Source organism: Ambystoma mexicanum, chromosome 8, assembly GCF_040938575.1.
Source record: "Ambystoma mexicanum isolate Mex_15411 chromosome 8, UKY_AmexF1_1, whole genome shotgun sequence".
NCBI classification, from domain to species: domain Eukaryota; kingdom Metazoa; phylum Chordata; class Amphibia; order Caudata; family Ambystomatidae; genus Ambystoma; species Ambystoma mexicanum.
In genome coordinates this window covers 1,234,323,050-1,234,344,842 of record NC_090929.1, presented here as the reverse complement: position 1 = coordinate 1,234,344,842, position 21,793 = coordinate 1,234,323,050, and the positions used below count along the sequence as shown (strand labels likewise).

Here is a 21,793-nt window from a genome sequence, read left to right as displayed (position 1 = left end):
AGGCAATCCATTGAAACACTGCATTTATTTACACTGATTTTCCCCCAGTAATCGTCGTTGATCATCTGGGGGTCGCTGGGGGCTCCATCTTCTGCCAGTGGTTCCATTGAGTAATACCCAGGAGTTACGGGTTCGAGGATTCTTCCAGTCAGATGCAGCTGCAAGATGCTACCTCTGGCTATGATGAAATGAAAGAAACACCGGTGCAGACCTTCTCAGGACATTTCACAGATTGGAGAAAGGCTAGCTCCAGCAACAGTCACCACACACCAGAGACGACAGGCATCCTACCAGTCATGGTCACCGAAATTGCTCCAGTAAAGGAGCCCTCGATGCTGGGATGCTGAAATTCGGGACGAAGGAAACGTGCGACACAAGTTTGTGACCACAGACGTTCTGGGCTTCAATTCAACACTTCTGGTTAGGTAGCTCATGAGAGAGCTGGTCAGTCCACAGGGACAGTCCAGGGAGACTTCCGAAGGCTCAGAAGGGCAGGATCCTTAAGAAGATGTTGAGACTAGTTGGTCCCACGAGTCCAAGGGCTGGAGCTCCACGGAGATCAGGTAGTTAAACAGGGCTTCACCGGGCCAGACACAAGGGATGCTGGACCACTTCAGGAGTGGTCTTTGGATTTTCAGCAGGCTGTTCTTTGAAGGGTTCTTGGCTCCAACTTTGACCTGAAGATATGGCTGTAGAGGTCCTCTACTAATCCAAAATCCGAGCTGGAAGCAAGTCCAAGCCCACCAATGGTAAGGATCGTCCCACAACATGCCTGGGTGTGTGTGACTGACACACACACACACACACACACACACACACACACACACACAGACACACAGACACACAGACACACAGACACACAGACACACAGACACACACACACACACACGACTGGTTCTAATCCTTGTATCTGAATTACTTACCTGGTTAAGTTGCTGACTGATGCACTGTACGTTAACCTAGTGGTGAATGCATAGATTTGTGATATATGGTTTTGTCGGATATTACCTGCTAATTTTCTTTCTTAGTGTGTTCTCAAATGCTTAATAAAAAACTATTTGTATACATACTGTCTAAGCTGAAGTATTGTGTGATATTCTGTGTAAACTCATTGGGCCCAAAGACCACTCTTCTCTCACCCCTACGATCAAGCCTGGACTGCTCTCCCACATTACCTTGATTGGGTTTTGGACACACTCTCTTAGAGACTCCCTATTCACCATAACTAGGGTGGCCTCCTAAAGTCATTGCCCTGATGCTGATTTTTGCTGCTTCCCCTCTGCAGAAATCTATGCAACCCAGACAGACACAGAGACACAGACCACTAGTCAGTGGTCAAAGTGTACATAAAGAAGTAGTGGAACTACGTTCCCTTCGCTCTGCCCCCATTACCCACAAACCACATCACCACACCCGCTCTAACGCTCAATAGAAACCCTCAAATATATGCACCTGCTATTTAAGGGAATGTTTAGTGCAGTGCACTGAAAGTGCAAGTTTCAACTTCTTCCTACACTTATTTCAAAACTAAACCATTAGAGAACGGTATCTTTTGAAAATAAAAGGATAAGCATGTTAGGGAGAATTGTCATTTCTGTGGATGCAGGGCTTTTTAATTTTTACTCTGAGTCAGTGGGACCTTTTTTCACTCACTCATGCGTTTTTCTGACTAAGATTGTCTATGTTCCTTACTGTTTTACGGAGTCTAGTAAACTCCATAGGCATCTGCTTTTGCATTGTGACACACAGCTCCTTTTGCACAGTGCCACTGAGAAGTCCCTTGGACTTCTCATAATCTTTAACTACATTTTCTTGGGTGAACTACTCTTCCCAAGAATAGTAAGATGACCCATGTCTTACTTACCTTTACTTTATGGGTCCAGCACACACCACCCTATCTGGAGTGCTGGGGGTTACATAGTAATTCCTTTAACCCATTCCTCATGTAACATTTTGTTACACTAACTCACTTGAATGGTTGGTGGCAGTGGTTTCTTTTTTTAATACTTTGTGTCATGTACCTGCAGGCTGATACCTCAGATGCAGTACTGCAACAAAGGGTGACCATTTTCACAAAACGGCCCCTTGTCGCCATTTCTTGTCAGTAAAAGCATAGAAGAAACTACCTATGTGGTTTGCATCAGGGTTGAGTCCTTTGTGTAGTTTGCCTTTGGCGGGCTTCAGCCCTGAAGCCCGCCCAGGCTCTATTGTGTCTGGAAAAGCAGGAAGTGAGGCAGGGTCCCGAAACGTCCCTGTCCTTTGTCTCTAGATGTGCCTGCGTAAAACCAGTTCCTATTGGCCAGCTGGCTGCCCTGAAAGGACGGTCACCCTGCTGCATGATTGACAGCCTAGGGCTGTGAATGAATGGGAAATTGCATAAAAAGCAAGGTTGTTGGGACTAAAAGCAGAGTCGACCACTGGAGGAGAACATCCGAAGCAGAAGACGAGAGAAGACGCCAGCAGCACTCTCCTGGACCGTGAAGTGCTTGGTGAAGTCCTACAGCTGTGAGGACCCAGTTTCCGAATCGACAGTGAAGTCCCGTAAAGGACGACTTCCTCCCATAGGCTGGTGGAACCAACTAGTCTCAAGACACACTATTTTCCCACAATCCCTGACTTGCTGAGACTTTCCAAGGCTGCAGAAGCCCTATACCGGGGTACCTTGACCACTTGTGAGTGCATTGTCTTCCGAAGTCGAAATCTGGCCAGATCTTAATGGGCATCCAGAGTCCCCTCACCAGAGTCCAGGACCGAGGGATCAAGGAAATCCTAACAAGAGCTTTTTGTTCTTCATTGGCGCTGAGACAATGTGCCAAAACCACAAAGAGCGGCTGAATTGGTGGAAATCCATTGCTGCCGAATCCCTCTCCCGGGTGCCGCCGCAAGCGCCTGCCAGCCATTCTCCCTTTCATCACCATGACCAAGGACCATGCATTTCAAGGTACTGCGTGGCTTGGGGTATATTGTCCTTTTGCCATTTGGGGTGCTTCCTATCTTGGGGAGTGCGATGTAACCCTAAACTAAGTTGACCTCAACTTACCTGCATTAGCCTAACAGCTTGTGCTTTCCAAAGGTGACTCCTCTTGAGTTGCTATGATTTCTCTTTTGAACACGGACTATTTAAGACAATTTTTCTACAAAGAAGAGCGTCAGAACTTTGACTTTGCCCATTGATTTAGGCTGTTGTGGCTCCCTAAAGGGCTCCTTCTGAACCTATTGGATTTGGCAGTGCTTGATCACTTACAGGTCTTAAATGTTGAACACTTTAATGCTGGGATAATAGAGTGCCTGCATCCCTTTGGGAGAATCTAACTGTTTTTATAATCAGTCTGTTCTGATCTAACCCTAAACATTCCTACCTTGAAAACTCTATACTGCAAAGGTGATACAAAGGTGATACTATATAAATGCTACACTGACCTCAAATGACGTCACCTCTGGGTGCTGGAACATGCGTAACACATATATTACTCAACTGCTCTATTGTTCATTTTGAATTGAATCCTAAATTGGGATTAATGTTACAGCTAATTACTGCTTTTTAAAGAAGGCTTTCGAAGGGTGCTAGAGAGCCGACCAAGATGGCGGCTCCCCTGTGAGCTCCCGTGAGGCTCCTTACGAATCCTGTGTAATCGCCGCTTCGTTGATGGCTGAATAGCCCGCTCCACCGACAGGCACTGCTGGCGAGCAAAGATATACAATCTGAGGCCAAAATCTTTGATGGCGTTCCCTCCTACGGCCGTGGGCCCATGTACACGCTGACCCTGGGTGCTGCTGGGCCTTGAGCGTGCGCCCCCCGGCGTGACCGCCCAGACAAGCCTTACAAAGAAGGCAAAAACAGCAAGGCGTATCGCCCGCGAGAGAGAACGGCAGCGCTGCTGCAAAGCTGCTACCATTTCCATATGCTACCAGGCGGCCGGTAACGGGCGACGCTGGGGTCGTGCGTGGCGCCCCTGGCCCAGTGGTGGAGATACTGTGAACACTGTGGGCCCAGGCGGTGGCAGACAACGAAGGACTACAGCGGGGGCGCCGCCACTGGAGTCCGGGGACTCCGCCTAGCTCCTGAGATGCGGCCCGAGTGTGCCCGGGCCCACGGGGCGAGCATCGGCGCGCAGTGAGAAGACGATTGTGAGGACAACGAAACAAACAGCCGGTGAGAACTGCCGCACGCAGACAACATACGAGAACCCCCCCCGCGTGCCTGCACCTCCCTGCTGAGCTGCGCTGGTGGGGGGTCCTGGCCATTGGCGACCCAGCTCCCCCCGCAACCCCATTGTGACACCAACCTCCGGGCACTGCCGTGGGACCCACAGGCTTTCAGAAACGCGCCCTTCAGACAAGTATTTATAACTCATGAGCGTCAGAGACAATACGAAATCAAGGGGGCAAAACAACAGGGGAGAAAAGCGATGATCACAGCCGGCAGCCATGCCCGCCGCGGACCCAGTCAGTGATTTACCCACCCCAACGTCCTGAGCTCCGGGCATCAGCCTATACATAAGAAAGACCAACAACTACAAAATGTGACAGCGATCCCCAGCTCTACTTTCTAAGGCTCACAACCGCATCACGAACAAAAACACCAGACCACAGCAACACGCTCCTCCTTCCGAAGGGTATTGACATCCTTATAATCCTGCAATAAACCCGGCCTGGAGACGTCTTTGGAGGATGTTAACATACACGTAGAAGGGAAATCCTTTGAATTCTCCAGAAATAAGTCGTCATACTCTGCTCCACGCCCGGAGGTGATGGTGAAAAGTACACAGCAAGAAACACTTCCACCTTAAAGCCGCTGTGCATCACAGACAAAGTGTTCACATAACAGGGACCTCAGAGATGGAGACGGCGCTCACCAAGCTCTGAGGCGAGAACCTGCATGCAAAAGAACGCTTCAGCTGAGGCGCTTCGAGTGACAACCCGGTCTTGCGCCGGTCCCGCCGGTCTTTCTCATAAAAGGCTCACCTCACTGTACTCTGAACCAAGGGTTGACTGAAGTGGGTGGTTCTTCTCAGCTCGGGGCTCATTGGGTGACTGCTTTGTTGAACTGCGCTCTGTTACCAAGGCGACCGCTGCGAATAACACTAACCCAGAGCTATGAATTGATATAGCATTTATAACGCACCTATACACAAGTGTTTCAAAGCGTGACGAGGCAAGGGAAGGTGAACAAAGGGTAGGGGGAACAAAGGGAAGACAGAACAACGATCCTACTAGGCCAGGTATCATTCAGATCGCGCAAGTGCATGGGGAGGGGGAAAGGGAAAAGTGCACGGGGAAGGGAGAGGGGAAAGTGCAGTACATGGGATAGCAGAATAAAAATAAGATAAATAAAACAGCCACTGGTGGAAAGTGCAAGTTAGGTGCAGACATAAGTGCTGGTAGGAGGACTGTAGGGATACAGAAAACAGTCCCCAGGTGCAGGGGTTGCCAGGGAGGGAGTGCAGGTGGGCAACTGGCGGGGCCTGGGCCCGAGAATCAGAAAGGGTGGCCAGGTAACCAGCACCGTTTCTGCCAGGAATTTAGCAGGGGAGAGGGGGAGAGACAGCAGAGGCAAAGAGGAAGGTTTTGAGGTGCTTCTGGAACCGGAGATGTTTCTCCTCAAGTTTCAGGGAGGCAGGAAGGCTGTTCCAGAGGGAGGCCCCTGCCAAAGAGCGAGATCTATCAGCAACTCGTTGCTTGGAGAAGCGACTGACCCTGAGGGAGTTGGATGCGGATGAGCGAAGAGCTCGAGAAGGAAGGTATTTAGGAAGAGAGAGTTGAAGGTATTGCGGCCCCAGAAGGCCTTTTGGACAATGCAGAGGGTTTTGAACTTAATCCTCGTAGCCACTGGGAGCCAGTGAAGAGATTTCAGTCCTGGAGAGATACGATCCCGGGCTTGAGGCCAAGGACAAGTCGCGCAGTCCTGTTCTGGATCAGTTGCAGAGGGCGGAGAGTAGAGGCAGGCAGATTTAGAAAGGCTGTTACAATAGTCCAGCTTAGAGAGAACCAGGGCTCTGGAGACAGTGAGCTTCTGGGGGAAGGAGATGAAAGGAAGTATACCTCTGAGGAGGTGCAGCTGGTAGTGTGACTTCTTAGAGATGGAGATGTGAGGAGAGAAGGAGACAATTGTTTACTCTCTCTGCTTTGGAAACTGCTCAGAGACACTTGCAGTGATTATATAAAGCAGCACGCGCCTCCTCGAAATACTTGTATGGAGAATTGTTCTTACTGTCTGGTGAATACTGCTTGTTACAAGTGTTAGAGTGCTTTGTCTCTATACGTGTCACACTTAGTGCAGCAAAGAATCTATCACAGCCTACTTAGACTACTGTAAGACTTGTCAGGACTACAAATCCGGCACCCTTTATCTTGAAACGTCAGGCGCTTCAGCGCCGGCGCTTCGAGTGACAAGCCGGTCTTGCGCCAGTCCTCTCCGTCCCTCGCCGTCGGCGTAGATCCCTGGTATTCTTTCTTCAGCTCTACCCACAATTACAAGTTGAGAATGGGCATTGAAGCAATGGGCAACCTATGGGTAGAACTACATGCATGCAGCGTCTGGAAGCAATCCAACTATACGCAATGCAGGTTATGGAACGGGGAAGGATACAACCTCAGAATGCCTTACACTGTTCGCTACTGAAATGCGAACCTCCCCAGAAACAGGCACATAAACGTAAGACAAACAAGACAAATATAACCCCAATCGAAACAATGCCAAATATGATTCTAAAAGGTATGTTTGTTAAATACCTGCTCCTTGAATCAACATGCTCAAAGCATAAATAATTTTATATAGGAGGAAAACCTTGACATCATGTGTCACACCGAAACATGGTTGCAAGACCCGATTGGTCCAACCTGCAACACTGCGGTGCCAACAGGTTCCACCATACACCACACTAACAGAGATACAGGTAAAGGGGATGGGGTAGCAGTGATCATTCGGGACTCACTCATAATGTTTCCATCTACCTTGACTTGCCAAGGCTGTGAAACACTACATCTGAAACACTGCCCTACTGACACAAACTGCCTGAACATTCTTATTATTTATAGACCCCCATCTCTTAAGTCCGAGTTTAATGAGGAACTCAGCGGACTACTCAACCTACTCAAAAGCCCTAATTCATCTACGCTGGTTTCTAGGTGACTTCACCCGTTGGTGTGGCGACCCCAAAGACAAAAAGGTGATAAGCCTAGAGAAGGCTCTATATGATCTTGACTTCCAAGTTAGGAACTCCAAACCCACAATGGATAATGGACACCAGCTAGACTGGATCATTACAAACAATCTAGCAACAACAATGTGACCACTCCTTGTATTTGGTCTGATCATTATAAAATATCCTTTACACTGACCATGCCAAGTCCCAATGAACCCAAGAAAACGTCATGTCAGAATTTCAAAAAAGTCGAAAGAACACACTAAGTTCCCTGTATAAACAACATTCTAGCAGACCTTAATGGCGATGACACTTGTGAGAAAATATTATTCAAATATGAACACACCTCATCTCTTATTGATCAGATAGCCCCCCTCTGCCCTAAACTAATCAGACCTAATATTAACCATCAGAAATGGTACACCTTAGACCTAGCTGCTCAAAAAAAGGAAAAAAAGGCAGCTTGAAGCTAGATGGTTGAAGAAACCAACAACTAGTAACAAGGATAGATGGAAGGAACTCGAGAGGTCCTATAAAAGGAACCTTGTGGAGGCAAAAAAGAACTATTTCAACACTCAAATTCAGAAAACCTCAAATGCCCCGGCCAAACTGTTCGAGATTCTCAAATCTATTGCCAAACCTGACTCGCTGACTCCGGCCTTTGTCCTGGCCAAAGCTGAATGTGAAAACACCCAAGTTGCCTTTAGCAATAAGATCATCACAGCAAGAGAATTAATAGCCAGAGCCCAATTTATCCAAATCAAATACCAACAACCACAGATGAACAAGGCAATAGATCATCTGGACTAATTCCGTTTTCAAGAGATAACGACTGCGGACATGCTCAACACTCTGGCATCAATGAAGCCTTCATCATGTGCAGAAAATATACTCTCCTAAAATCATACTGGAAAATGCTGATATTTTTGAACCATTGTTTAAGAGAATGGTTAATACCTTATTACGAGACCAAATTGTACCCAAGAATATTAAAAAAGGTGACCATCACCCCATTGGTCAAAAAACCTAATCTAGACAAACGAGAGCCAGGGAATTTAAGACCCATAACCAATTGTAACTTCATACTAAAAGCAATGGCCAAATTTGCAACTGCATAACTGCAAGCATATGTAGAGACCAATGAAATACTACATTACCAACAATCGGGTTTCCGTGTCACTCGCAGCACGGAATCGACGATGCTGGACCTGCAGACGAAAATGCTGAGTATCATTGACGGGGGCAATGCTGGTCTGCTAATCCTGTTAGACCTAAGTGCTGCATTTGATTTACTAGACCACCAACTATTACAAGAAGCACTGGAGAAAATTGCCAAATGCTCTAAGGAAGCCATAGGCTGGCTAATATTGTTTTTAGCAGACCAATTCTCTAGAGTACATTGGGGTGATAAATTCTCTAGCGAGTCTAACATCTTCTGTGGTGTTCCCCAAGGAGCTAGTCTTTCGCCACTTCTCTTCAATCTATATCTACGCCTCCTGTGTGAGGCACTAGATAACATCAACGCCTTTTTCACCAACTACGCTGATGACACTCAGCTTGTAGTGGAATTGAGTGGGGACTACACGAAAGACAACCAAATGGTAAATGAACTCTAACATCATTGAACAGTGGATGGATCATAACTGGATGCGTTTGAACGGCGGGAAAAATGAGCTGATGGACTTCAGGTCCAAGCAAGCCACGTCAAAACTACCATTCACTTATGAGTCTTTCATGATAAAAGAGTCTCATATCCAGGTAGTGACTAGTGTCAAAACCTTGGGCATGACTCGAAGCTTCTTTGAGCTCAGATGCTCAAGCCTCTTATGTTAGTAAAAACTGCTCTTACTACCCAAGATTGCTAAAAGCTTTCAGACCTGTACTCAATGAATCAAACTGTGCTACCATAGCCAGAGCGATTATACTCTCTAGACTGAACTATGGCAACGCCCTGTTATTGGGCGCCAGTAAACAATGCTTGATAAAATACATTGGAGATGGGTCGAGGATAAAAGGGAAAATATATGTAACCAGATTCTCAGGATGCTCAATCTTAATACCTATTAAAGGTGCACCCTTATTTTGTCATGTTTAATTAAATCGAAAAGTACTTTCAACAAATTGAAATAAACATCTTCTAATTCATGTTCAAAGTGCAGAGGCATAGAGGGAACAATAAATCTTATGTTTTTAGAATAATATAAAGACTGCATAGATTCAGGATACCCAGATCTGAAGGGGCAAACAAACGAGAGGTATAAATATAGAGAAGACAGCAGGTGTTTGTTCACAATTTAGGGTGAGATTATTTCCTCCCAGTGCTCTCCAGAAACATAATTCCTGAGTTGGGCAAAGAGAGGTACGATTTGTTTTGTTGGCGTCATCTGTAAATGTCACTATCTACAGTTTGTTGAATATAAATGCAACATACATAGCTACCTAGGCAAGTAGAGAGGCATTTCATATGTATTTTCCATTCAGAGATGTGTAATTGAAACTGCTTGTATTATACATTCAGATCCACAGAAACAAATTCATAAAAAAATTGATAATTTCCATTTGTTGTCTATGTTTTCTTTCTTGAATCATTACATTCAACTACAGTGGCCCAGAGTGACTCACCTTAGAGATCATATTTTGTACTGATATATATTTTTTTAACATATACAAACTCACTCTACATATGAAGGTTTTGTGAAAAATAAAATGGTTAAATATACTCACACCGGATGAAATCAGTGTATGCAAAACAGCCAACAGGTCATCGAAAAACTCCACATTTATAAGATGAGCAAACCTAAAATCGGGATTGACAGCAGAGCATACATTTAGTTCCCACATAGTACTTTGAAGTAGCATATAATCTCTTGCCATTTTCCTGCCCCTAAACATTTTTTTCTTTTCACTTTTTTCAGTACTAAAGAAGTTCACAGTTTCAATTCACAACCAAATGCCTGCACACATACAGATAAAAAGTTAAATAAACTGTTCCTGCCTATTATGGGAATAGAACCTAGATTAATAAAACCACCAGGTCTTTGATTGCAAAAAGCAATTTTATTCCTATCATACTGCTATTAAGATGCAGTTGAGCGGGCACTTCTAGGATGTGGATATTGGCAAGTTACAGTTATGATGTACTTGTGTGCCGTATGCTTACAACAAGGACACTTAAATCAAGAGTCACATCTGATCAAAACTACAGTCCAAAAGACAAACAAATTAAGGCTCTTGGGTGTATGAAGGCTACTGAGCTACAACTCAAAATCAGCATATATACCTTGCAAATGAATGATAGATTTTAAAGTCTTTATTCCAATTTAATTTTAGATTGGCCGGTACATGGAAAAACACATACAATCTTGAATGAAACACTTATGATGTCACAGAACCTACTCAGGAGCCTACTAGAGAGATGGCAACACAAGCAAACTAACAATGTGGTTACAAAGTTATCATCATCTTAGGACCGAGAAAAAAGGGCAGCATTTACATGGCGTTAAGACGGATTGCAAAAATCAACATTGTGGTTGGATTTTGGGAGCCCAACCTATTATAGTGAACAGGAAAGACACTGAAGTCTAGCCAAATACAATAAATGTAGGTAGCAGAGCGGTAAGGCTTCAGGCTGGGTGTGAGAGTGGTCTAGGGATACAATGAGACACACAGACCACTCCTATAATTCCAGTTAGACAGAGAAATACCAAACTATACAATTATTTGTTGGGCCTTTAAAATACACACTAAGCAATGAAACCTTCAGTTAAGTATTATCACACAGCTACTGTCCAACACATGTATACATCCAAAATTGGGGGGTGGGGGTGTTCTTCATAGAACCCCTACGCTTTACCTTAAATACAGTCAAACAGTTAGCATAAACATCAGCAAGATGTGCAATAACTGCGTGTGTTAAAGGAAGTCAAAACGTAGAAAACGGGTGATTTACAACCAGTAAATACAGGTAAGTAATCACATTAGACAAATATAGATAAAACACTTATTAGCAATCATAGGATTAGATCCCGAATGCTTAGTTAGTAAAGCCCGGAGAGGGAATGAGGCCTAGTGTCAGTCGCCAATTGCACAAGATCTACTGTTCAGGTAGATTTACTATTGAATTGAGCAATGCCAGTGGCTTTGATTATTTATTCCAAAAGTTTAGAAAGTTCAGGTAAGTATCGCTCTCAGTCCCACAACATTAGAGAAGGCCCAAGAGCGATTATTGTCTAGACCACCACTGATCCGATTCAGGCGAGGGAGAGATAGGGGCAGGACCGGACACCCATGTAACCCTATGGAGAAGAAGGGGGACAAAAAAGGTATGTTTATGTACCCCCCTAACTCATTTTCCCAGAAAGCACTTCAAAAGTTCCGGAATCCATTTGGGCCACGTACTTCATTGCTTTGTCTGGCCGTGTGAGGTCCAGGGATTACAAGTGCAGAAGTAATTTTCGGGCAAAGGATTTGGTCGGTCGTTGTCAGGGATTCTTATGCCTTACACCTTCCTACCTTCCCTTGCCTGCATGCTCATTCTTAGGAGGAAAAGGACTAGCCCCTAGAATTATCAGTACTGAGAGACTATGTCGCTCTTTGTGAATCTGTGTATTGTTATAATTGTACACATCACTTTACAGTGATGTGCATGTAGAAGGAACAAGTTACTTACCTGTAACTGTTGTTCTCCAGCATGGGTCTGGCATGGATTCACATGCTCATGAATATTCCCCGTCGTCAGGCTGTGAATCCTCGGTGAAGAAAAAACCAGTATCAGTTTCGTTTCTGATCTGTCTTTCGTAGTAATAACCAATCACTGGTCTCTGCGTCATACTGACCACAGCCAATGACTGCCCTCTACCTAAGCACCGCCTCTGGCAGCCATCTTCAGATTTGGAAGCACGTGAAGTGGCAGTATGACCAAGTGAAGAGCCGCAGAGTGGTAGGCGAGAGGGTTCGCATGTGAATCCATGCCAGACCCATGCTGGAGAACAACAGTTACAGGTAAGTAACTTGTTCCTTCTCCAGCATGGGGTCTGGCATGGATTCACATGCTCATGAATAAAGAATACATAGCAATACACACATGCACAACCACGGGAGGTGGCAAAGGCTCAACATTAAGCATTACATCAAACTCAACATTAAGCATCTTACCTCCTCACCAGGCTCACCTCAGGCGAACAGGTTGCGCAGCACTGCTTGGCCGACCCTGGACTCCTCCCTGGAATCCCGATCGACGCAGTAGAATTTCGTGAAGGTGTGCATCGACCTCCACGTAGCAGCCCTGCATATGTCCAGCAGGGGCACACCAGAAAGGAATGCCGTGGTAGCTGCGATCGCTCTGGTGGAATGGGCTCTCGGACAGCCAGGCAGCGGTCGGTTTGCCAACCGATGACAGTACATGATACAGCCGGAGAGCCATCTGGAAATGGAAGCCTTCGAGAGAGCCTTCCCCTGATTGACAGGTCCAAAGTTCACAAAGAGTTGTGACGTCTTCCGAAAACACTTCGTGCGGTCCACGTAGAACTTCAGCGCTCTAGCCACATCCAGCGAGTGCAAAGTCCTCTCAGCCGGCGACGAAGGCGACGGGAAGAACACAGGCAACACCAAGGGTTCGTTGAGATGGAAGTCCGACGGTACCTTGGGCATGAAGGAGGGGTGCGTCCTGAGCACTACCCTCGTGTCGTGAAAAGTCAAGTACGGGGCCTTGCAGGAAAGGGCCTGGATCTCTCCCACCCGTCGTGCAGAGGTGATGGCCACAAGAAACGCTGTTTTCCACGACAGAAACTTCAACGGGGCCGAGTGCAGAGGCTCGAACGGAGGTCCCATGAGCTTGGTCAGCACCACGTTGAGCTCCCACGCCGGGGCCGGAGCCTTCACCGGCGGGAACGATCTGAACAGTCCCTTCATGAACTCTTTCACCAGACGATGAGACCACAGGGACGTCCGCCCCGTGGTTCTGGTGTATCGGGAGATCGCAGCAAGATGAATCTTGATGGACGCGTGTGCCAGTCCAGCTTTGGCCAGCGTCAGCAGGTACGGCAGTACCTGGGGAGCCGTAATCCGTAGAGGGTTAATCTTCTGTGCGTGGCACCAGACAGAGAACCTCTTCCATTTGTGTCCGTAGCATTTAAGAGTCGAGGACGCCCTGGCCTTTGCAAGAACCTCTCTGCAGTCGGCCGGTATGTCGTATCCTCCAAACTCTAGCGCTGCAGGAGCTAGGCCTGCAAGTTCAGCGATTTCGGATCGTGGTGGAGGATGGCGCCTCCTTCCCTGGAGAGTAGATCCGCGTCCACCGGCAGCTTGATTGGCGGGGACGTTGACAAGTCCAGAAGGTCCGGGAACCATATCTGCCTCGGCCACGCAGGTGCGACGAGGATCATCCTGCACCGTGACCTCTTGAGCTGGTTGACGAGCCGGATTAGCAGTGGCAAAGGAGGGAACGCGTAGAGGAACAGGCCCTCCCAGGGGAACGAGAAAGCATCGCCCATGCTCCTCGCCTGGGGAAACCTGCTGGCGAATCTCCGGCACTTGGAGTTCGTCGCCGTCGCGAACAGGTCGATCTGGGGTCTGCCCCACCGTCGGAAGAGGCGATCCACTAGATCCTGCCGTAGTTCCCACTCGTGGCACGAGCGCAGCTCCCTGCTGAGTGAGTCGGCGATGGTGTTTTTTATCCCTGCCAGATGAAACGGCACCAGAAACATCCTTTGGGCGACGGCCCAATGCCACAGGTCCTGCGCTTCCTTGGACAGTGCTGGGGACCTGGTTCCGCTCTGTTTCCTGATGTAAATCATGGTGGTGGTGTTGTCGGTGAAGATCCTCACCACCTTGCCCTTGAGGGACGGAAGGAAGGACCTGAGGGCCCAGAACACTGCACGGAGCTCCAGGACGTTGATATGGAGGGACTTCTCCGTCGGGAGCCAGAGGCCTCTCGCGTGCAGATTTTCGGTGTGCGCTCCCCACCCTTCCAGGGAGGCATCCGTGGTCACTGTCTCCTGGTGGTCTGGGGTCCGGAAGTCCATGCCCGCCGTCAGATGCGCGCGGGTGCCCCACCACCGGACCGCTCGGCGGAAACTCTCGTCAAGTGTGATCCTCTCCTCGAAGCCGCCCGTCGTTTGGATCCAGCGCGCGTCCAGGAACTCCTGCAACGGGCGCATCCGGAGCCTGCACATGGGAATGAGGTAGATGCAAGAAGACATCATTCCGAGGAGGGACTTGATGGACCTCACCTTGGCCGCGTCGGAAGCCAACATCCGCTGTACCTTGCCCAGGATGGACCTGGTCCTTTCCTCCGACGGGGAGGCCAGAAGGGACATTGTGTCGAGCTTCGCTCCCAGAAACAGTGCGTTTGGCGCGGGTACCAGGTGGGACTTGGCGTAGTTCACGGAGAATCCCAGGTCCGTGAGAAGTTGGACGGTCCTTGCCGTGTGCTCCACGGCGAGCTCCCTCGTCTTGGCTCGGATGAGCCAGTCGTCCAGGTAGGGGTAGACGTGGATCCCCTCGCGGCGCAGCTGCGCCGCCACCGGTGCAAGGCACTTGGTAAATACCCTGGGTGCCGACCGTAGTCCGAAGGGGAGGGCTTTGAACTGGTAGTGACGCCCTTGGACCACAAACCTGAGGAATTTTCGGTGCCCCTTCAGGATGGGAATATGGAAGTAGGCATCCTCCAAATCCAACGACGATAGGAAGTCTCCTTCCTCCAGCTGACCCAGGACGTGCTGGAGGGTGACCATCCGGAACTTCTGTGCCTTGATGAACTTGTTCAGACGTCGCAGGTCTAGGATGGGGCGCCATCCTCCCGTCTTCTTCTTCACGAGGAAGTATCTCGAGTAAACTCCGGAGCCCCGAAGCCTCTTTGGGACGAGTTCGATGGCGCCCTTCCTGAGCAACGCCTTTACCTCCAGGAGAAGCTGAGGGACGTGAAGCTCTCTCCTGGCCACGGGGGGGGGGGGGGACGCGCGGGCACCTTCTTTGAAACTCGAGCGCGTGGCCCCGGGCCAAGGCGTCCAGCACCCAACGGTCGGTGGAGATGGACTCCCACACGCTGACGAAGCTCGCCAGCCGGCCTCCCACCGGGGTGCTTCGGTGGGGGCCCGACCCCACGGCCGGTTCAAACCTGTTTCGACGAGGCTTCGCCGCCTTGACCTCCTTGGTGACGACGGCGGGGTCCTCCAGACTTGCCTCGTCCTCTGTAGGCCTCTTGAGACGACAAGCGGGCCGCTTGACGGTAGGTAGAGAAACCGCCGCCGGAACCTTTGGAGGCGCCCTTGCCTCCGCTGCTCCGAAAGGGCGTCCGTCGTTGCTGTAGAACTGCAAGGGCCCGGGCCGTCTCAGTGTTCGCTTTAATGGCCTGAAGGGAATCGTCCAATGTTTTCCCAAACAGGTTGTTCCCATCGAACGGCATGTCCAGGACTCTGGTCTGTATGTCTTGACGGAAGTCCGTAGCCTTGAGCTATCCACGCCGCCTAAGGCACACGCCGTTGCCCAAATGGCGAAACCCAGTGTCGGCCATGTCCGTCGCAATAGTGATGGCGTGGTCCGACACCACCTCACCTTCCTGTAGGATCTCCAGGGCGTCCGCCCTCTTGTCGTCCGGTAGGAAGTCCAGCAGGGGAGCCAGTTTGTACCATAGCTCCCTGTCGTAGCGGGCCACAATAGCCAAGGCGTTGGTCGCTTTAATCGTCGTCGCTGCAGACGAGATGACCCTGCGTCCCATAGCGTCCAATTTCTTACCCTCGCCGTCCGGTGGGGAAGTCGAAGTGGAGGCCGCACCCCCCCCCCCCGCTTTCTTCCTGGCCGCCGCGGAGACGACAGAGTCCGGGGTAGGCTGCGCCCAGAGGCACAGGGGGGCCGCGTCCGGGACCCGGTACTTCTTTTCGTACCGGTCTCTTCTAGCTGGCGTCGTGGAAGGGTTCTTGAGGAGGGCGAGGCCCTCATCCCAAATGTCGTCCAGTAGAGGCACCGCGAGGACCGTCTTCCTCTTGGCCTCGCGCCGTTGATAAAGGAATCCTTCCTTTTTCTTTTCCTCAGGGCAGAGTTGGAAAAGCTCGGATGCCCTGGCGATCATGGAGTGGAACGATCCAATCTCGTCGGGCGGAGAGGCCCTGGTGGGAGGTGACGACGGGAGATCCTCGTCGTATACCTCGTCGTCCGTACCCGTCGCTGCCGTGTCAGTCCCCGTATCATCCCCTCGGGTGGACGGGGAGGAGGGCTGGACGGGTCGCGACGGCTGAAAAGGAGGTGGAGGGTGAATCCTTCTTTTCTTGGGAGGGGGAACACCCGAAGGTCCCGGTTCAGGATTCCCCCGACGGGAGAGGTTCCTCCGTCGGCAACAGTAGTCTCGTCCTTATCTCTGAGCATAAGGACTGTATAGACAACAAAATGGCCGCCGAGTTGCCTTGCGGCGCTGGCAGAGGGGAATCCGACGGGCGATCAGGGGCCCCGTCGGCACCCTCGACGCTGTCGTCGTCACCTGCGTCGGGCTCCATCCCGACGGGCCGGTCTTCATCCACGCCAAGGCCGTGGCTTAAGACCTTGATCAGCTCTTCCTCTGAAGCCGAATCTACGACGACGCCCTGCCCCCCTTTTCCTTCCCCGCCGGGGATTTCACGGGGGTCCTATCGATGGGCACAAAAGAGGACTCCCTCCGAGGTGGCAGGGAGACTCTGAGCCCCGAGGTCGCCACCACTGGTGTAGCCTCCTCAGGCTGAGCCAGGGCCGCCGCGACAGTATCGATAGAGGGCTTGGCCGGATGGATTAAGGCCTTCACCACCTTAGGTGCGCTCACCGCCTTATCTTTGAGGGGGGGGGGACACTGCCTCGCTCCCCCTCCGATGGGGCCTTCGAGCTCGACCGGGGCCTCTCCAGGAGCTTCGCCGGGTGCTCGCCCTTCCTCTTACCCGACCCAGAGCGTTGGCTCGTGGCTGAAGGTGCCGGGGAGGGTGCGCCCTGCCTGGCGCCCATAGAGCCCGACCGTTCGGCGCTCCCGGTGCCAGCGGACTCGCGGTGCTTGGCCTTGTGTTGGACCCCCGTCGCCGGGGCGTCCTCAAAGGTCTTAGAAGACCGCTTGGATTTCTTCCTCTTCTTCTCGCCTGACGGGCTCTTCCCTTCCATCCAGTTGGCGAGGCGTTGGTGGCGGTCCTTCATGGTCCGCTCCGACATATTGCAGCAAAACGCACAGTCCTTCTCCACGTGCGTCTTGTCCTCATGTAAGCAGTAGAGACAAAAGGAGTGTTCGTCCTCCTTAAAGACGTTCTGCAGCTGGCATCCAGGGCAGACCCTGAACAGCTTTCCGGGCGTCGAGCTTCCCTTCTCCTGGGCCATGTCCGGGCCTGAGAAGTTTCTGGAGTCCTCCAAAACGTAGCTCGACGAAATCTTCACCCTTGAGGGGCGCAGACGAATCCGACACGGGTCCCCGTTGATCGGATGGAGAGTTGGTGGAGCTTGAGGCTCTTTTGACTGGGAAAAACGAAGTTTTGAGAAAAAAACGTGAAAAATTAGCACTAACGCTCGAGAGCAATAGCACGAGGATCCCAACACATGAACGTGCGGTAAAAATCTGAAGATGGCTGCCAGAGGCGGTGCTTAGGTAGAGGGCAGTCATTGGCTGTGGTCAGTATGACGCAGAGACCAGTGATTGGTTATTACTATGAAAGACAGATCAGAAACGAAACTGATACTGGTTTTTTCTTTACCGAGGATTCCCAGCCTGACGACGGGGAATATTCATGAGCATGTGAATCCATGCCAGACCCCATGCTGGAGAATACTTTGTAACCTTATAGCTTTTTATATAATGACTTTTGTTAACTTTTACAATGTGCCTAAGCCAAGTTAGTGGCAGCAGTCATATCCTCACCGTTGAGACATTTTACTCATGCACTTTCACATTTACCGAAAATGCCTACTAAAGGTGGCTAGCACACCAAGAGGGCCATGCCACAACATTTTTCACTTGTTTTGCAATATTGTTGTTTGGCCATTTTGTTTGTTGCCCTTCTTCCTGCCTTCTTAGGTCAGGCAATGCCTTATATGGAAATACCTTTCCTGGGGAAAGCTGTGACTTTCAAAGGTTAAGAGGCAGTACAATTGTGTGTAGCCAGAGGAATGGGCTGGGACTGTCTAGTCCTAATCCAGAATACTGGTGCCTAAATGGTGGCCTTGGGCATGCTCCCAGCCTGAATCCTGGATAAAAAGGAGGGCTCCTTCAACTGTGCACCAGATCATCACTGGAGCCAAGTACCCGAAGAAGAGCAGCAGCCCCTGATAACCCGAATACTACCTCTGCAGCTGACCAGCATAGACTCCAGTGCTGTCCCGGTGAAGCCCTGCTCCTCTGCCTGATCTCAAGAAGGCCCTCGTCGGGGCTTTGACTCCTGGACCAGTGGGAACAACCAGTCTTGACCCCTGCTTTAGGATCCATGCCCTCTGAGCCTTCAGAAGAGTCCCTGGACCACCCAGTGGACTGCCTAGCTCTCTCTTAGCCTACGTCGCTGCAGCCGTCGCCATTCTGAGTACATCCTTGGAACGTGAGGGATCTCCATCTTATGGAACAAGGCACATGCACCTGCATTTTCAGCCTTCTTGCATGAATGGAAGCTGTGATGGGCCTGCTCCGGTGATTGTCCCCTAAAGATTGCCCGTCACCTGACTGTGGTGACCCCCGTTGCAACACCTCTTCAATCCTGTGATGTGTCCCAAGGTGGCTTTTCCCACAGAAGTCTTCATCTTTCCTTGTTTGGGTGTTCTACTGGAAGCTGCCTCGAACAGATTCTGGTGCACTGTGACCGACCAAAACTAAAAAAGTGACCCTCTGCATCTGCGACTCCTGGGCCTTCCTCGATGGGACCAAACAAAAAAGAATGTGTCCCTAACAGACTCCAGAACACCAGCATTGGTCTCTGGAAGAATCGGATCGGGGTAAGTTAACCTATCTGTTTCTGTCCACCATGTTCTCCATAGGGCTACATGGGTGTAAAGTCCTGTCCCTAAATCACTCTTTACTGGCTTGGGTCGGTGGAGGCCTAGTCAAGAATATCTTTCTAGCACTATCCCAAGGACTGGATTGAGCTATTCTACCATTGGCACCACCAATCTCTTCATGAACCTAGCTGAAAAGTATCTACATTGTAACTGGTGATTTTAGGGCTCAAGCCCCCAAACCATGTTAGGGTTGGACTTTATAACAGCTAGAGAAGCTGTTCTATGATTATCCTGAAGTGTTCTTTCCATCTATAAAGTATACGAGTATTTACATGCGTTTCACTGGTCATTGAATGACATGCCATTTTATTTCTCCTAATGGTGAATGTGCAGATCGATCTGTTTTATAACCGTTGTGTGACGATATTTGATTAAACAGAAAATTACTTCTGTAATGTTCTTTCTGATGGATGTTCCTCCCACTGATTCCTCATCCATTATATCTACCAGTACAGAAGTTATTCTGAAGCTTTTACGCTGCCGGGGGGCACAGTGTAGCACTGCGTCGGCTCCGTCCGACACCACAACATGCTGCATGCAGCACGTGGCATAGGGGACTGTATATATTGAAGCACTGCACCCAGTGACATCAGTTCCCCCGCTTTTCTTGAGCACTCCGACACTGTGGGACTGTAGAACTGATGCTGTAGTAGCTTTCCGGCAAGAGGGGCAAGTAGAGAGGGCGATGAGAAATCTGTGGGAGGGACATCCATCAGAAAGAACATTACAGAGAGGTATGTAATTTGTTCTTCTAATGGATTCTTTTGTCCCAGAGATTCCTCATCTATGTGAGATTCTGAAAGCAGTATGTAGGGGGGGAAGTGCGTGTTAAACGCTTTATTCGTATTAGACCTTCAGCATAATTCATCACAATAATCAATGTATACAAAATTGTCAAATAGTATTACACACAGCAATCTTAAATACACATATAACACTTAAAATGGGATCTATATGTAATTATTGTTTTACAGGTGGTGTTACCCCCTATGAGGAGAGCAAGCTCGTAGCCTCATAACACTTCCCATTGTGGGAGGAAGCAAGGACACCACCTAAACCAAAATGGGTATCCTAGTCCGCAAGGGAATTCAAGCAGTAATGCTTAACAACACGTGCAAAGACACCTACGAGGATATGGACTCCCTACCCTTTCTCTGCAGGGCAGAGGTGGCAGCCATTTCACTGGTAAAATGAGCTCAGAGGCCCTCAGGCACATCCTTCCCAGCCAGATCATAGCATTCCAAGATGCATAGAATGAGCCACCTTTACAGGGTCCGCACTGCCAGCACGAGCACCAGGCTAACCAACCAAAAGCTGGTCATCTTTTGTACCCTCTCCATGCCGATGGAATTGGTCCTCTGCCTTGGAAGGGGGAGGCGAAGGAAAAAAAACAGATCTTCTGAGAGAGTTGGCAATCCAAGACCACTTTCGGCAGAAAGGAGTGTCTCGCTCTCAACATCACCCTCTCTTTGGAGAAAAACAAATAGGGCGGTAAACAGACAATACCTGGAGCTCACTCTCCCGCCACCCTCACATAAGTGATGCAAACCAGGAAAATCACCTTAAGGGTGAGCAATCTTATAGCAAATAATTATTATAATAATTGGTTATTTATAACTCACTTAATACCGAAGATGTTTCTAAGCGTGGACCCGGATTCGAACCCGTGTTGCTCTGCGTAGTCTTGCTTCCAAGACGAGCGCGTTGCCACTGAGCTATATTACCTGTGTCATGAACGAAGGGGCTCAAACTGAGCACCCATAAGAAACGTTAAAACTAAATTAAAATCCCATGCCGGAACCACAAACTGGCAGGGAAGGAAAAACTGGTTACACAAGCCCCACAAGAACTGCATAACAGTGGGGCTTGTGAAAAACAACCCCTGTCCCAGGGACCTCTTGAACACCAAAATAGCTGTAAGGTATCCTTTTACAGTGCCAATCTGCAGGCCCCCTTGGGCCAAAGACATATGAAAATACAACACAGGGGATAAAAGACAGGTACAGATCCCTCTCCTGGCACCAAACCGAAAGGGTATGCCGAAAGGGTACACCATTTGCAGGCATAAATGTCTTCATGGCGGGTCTCTGAGCCGAAAGGAGTAAATCAAGGACTTTGTTCGACAAGTCCCACTCTCTGCATCTCAGCCTCTAAGCAGCCAAGCATATAGGTTTTGGCTGCTGAGGTTCAGTTGGCGCACCCACCCCTCTGGCTGGGAGAGCAAGTCCACTCTCCTCGGAAGACACCAAGGAGGGCAGATGGTCATGTCCAGCAACTCTGAATACCATGTTCTCCTGGCCAGCCCAGAGCGATCAGAATGTGCGTGTGTCTTAACAGGCATAATATCCTTAGAACCAGCAGAAAGACAGATTGCCGGGAACGCATAAGGAGGTTGAATGTCGACTTGACCGTCAATGCGTCCCCCCAGAAGTCCCAAACAAGGAAATTCCCTAGAGCAGAACAACTTGCACTTCCTATTGACACTGGAAGCAAAGAGGTACACTTGAGGAGAACCCCAAAAGGAGAGGATCTCCTCCAAAACGTCCCAACAGAGCTCCCATTCATGGGAGGCTGAAGTTGGTCTGCTCAAGGCATCCGTGACATTCTATCCTCCACCCAAATAGGCTGCCATTAGAGAGACACTGTTCTCCAGAGCCCAGAATCAG

General features: G+C 49.5%; 1 protein-coding gene across 1 annotated transcript in view; it reads right to left on the bottom strand.

Annotated features, from left to right (window-relative positions):
* Positions 1–21,793, bottom strand: part of NOC3L (NOC3 like DNA replication regulator) — a 775,720-nt gene that overhangs the window by 355,441 nt on the left and 398,486 nt on the right. Inside the window, exon 14 of the mRNA XM_069611339.1 lies at positions 9,870–9,942. Coding sequence (XP_069467440.1) covers positions 9,870–9,942 — 73 coding nt within the window. The remainder of the gene's footprint in view (positions 1–9,869; positions 9,943–21,793) is intronic.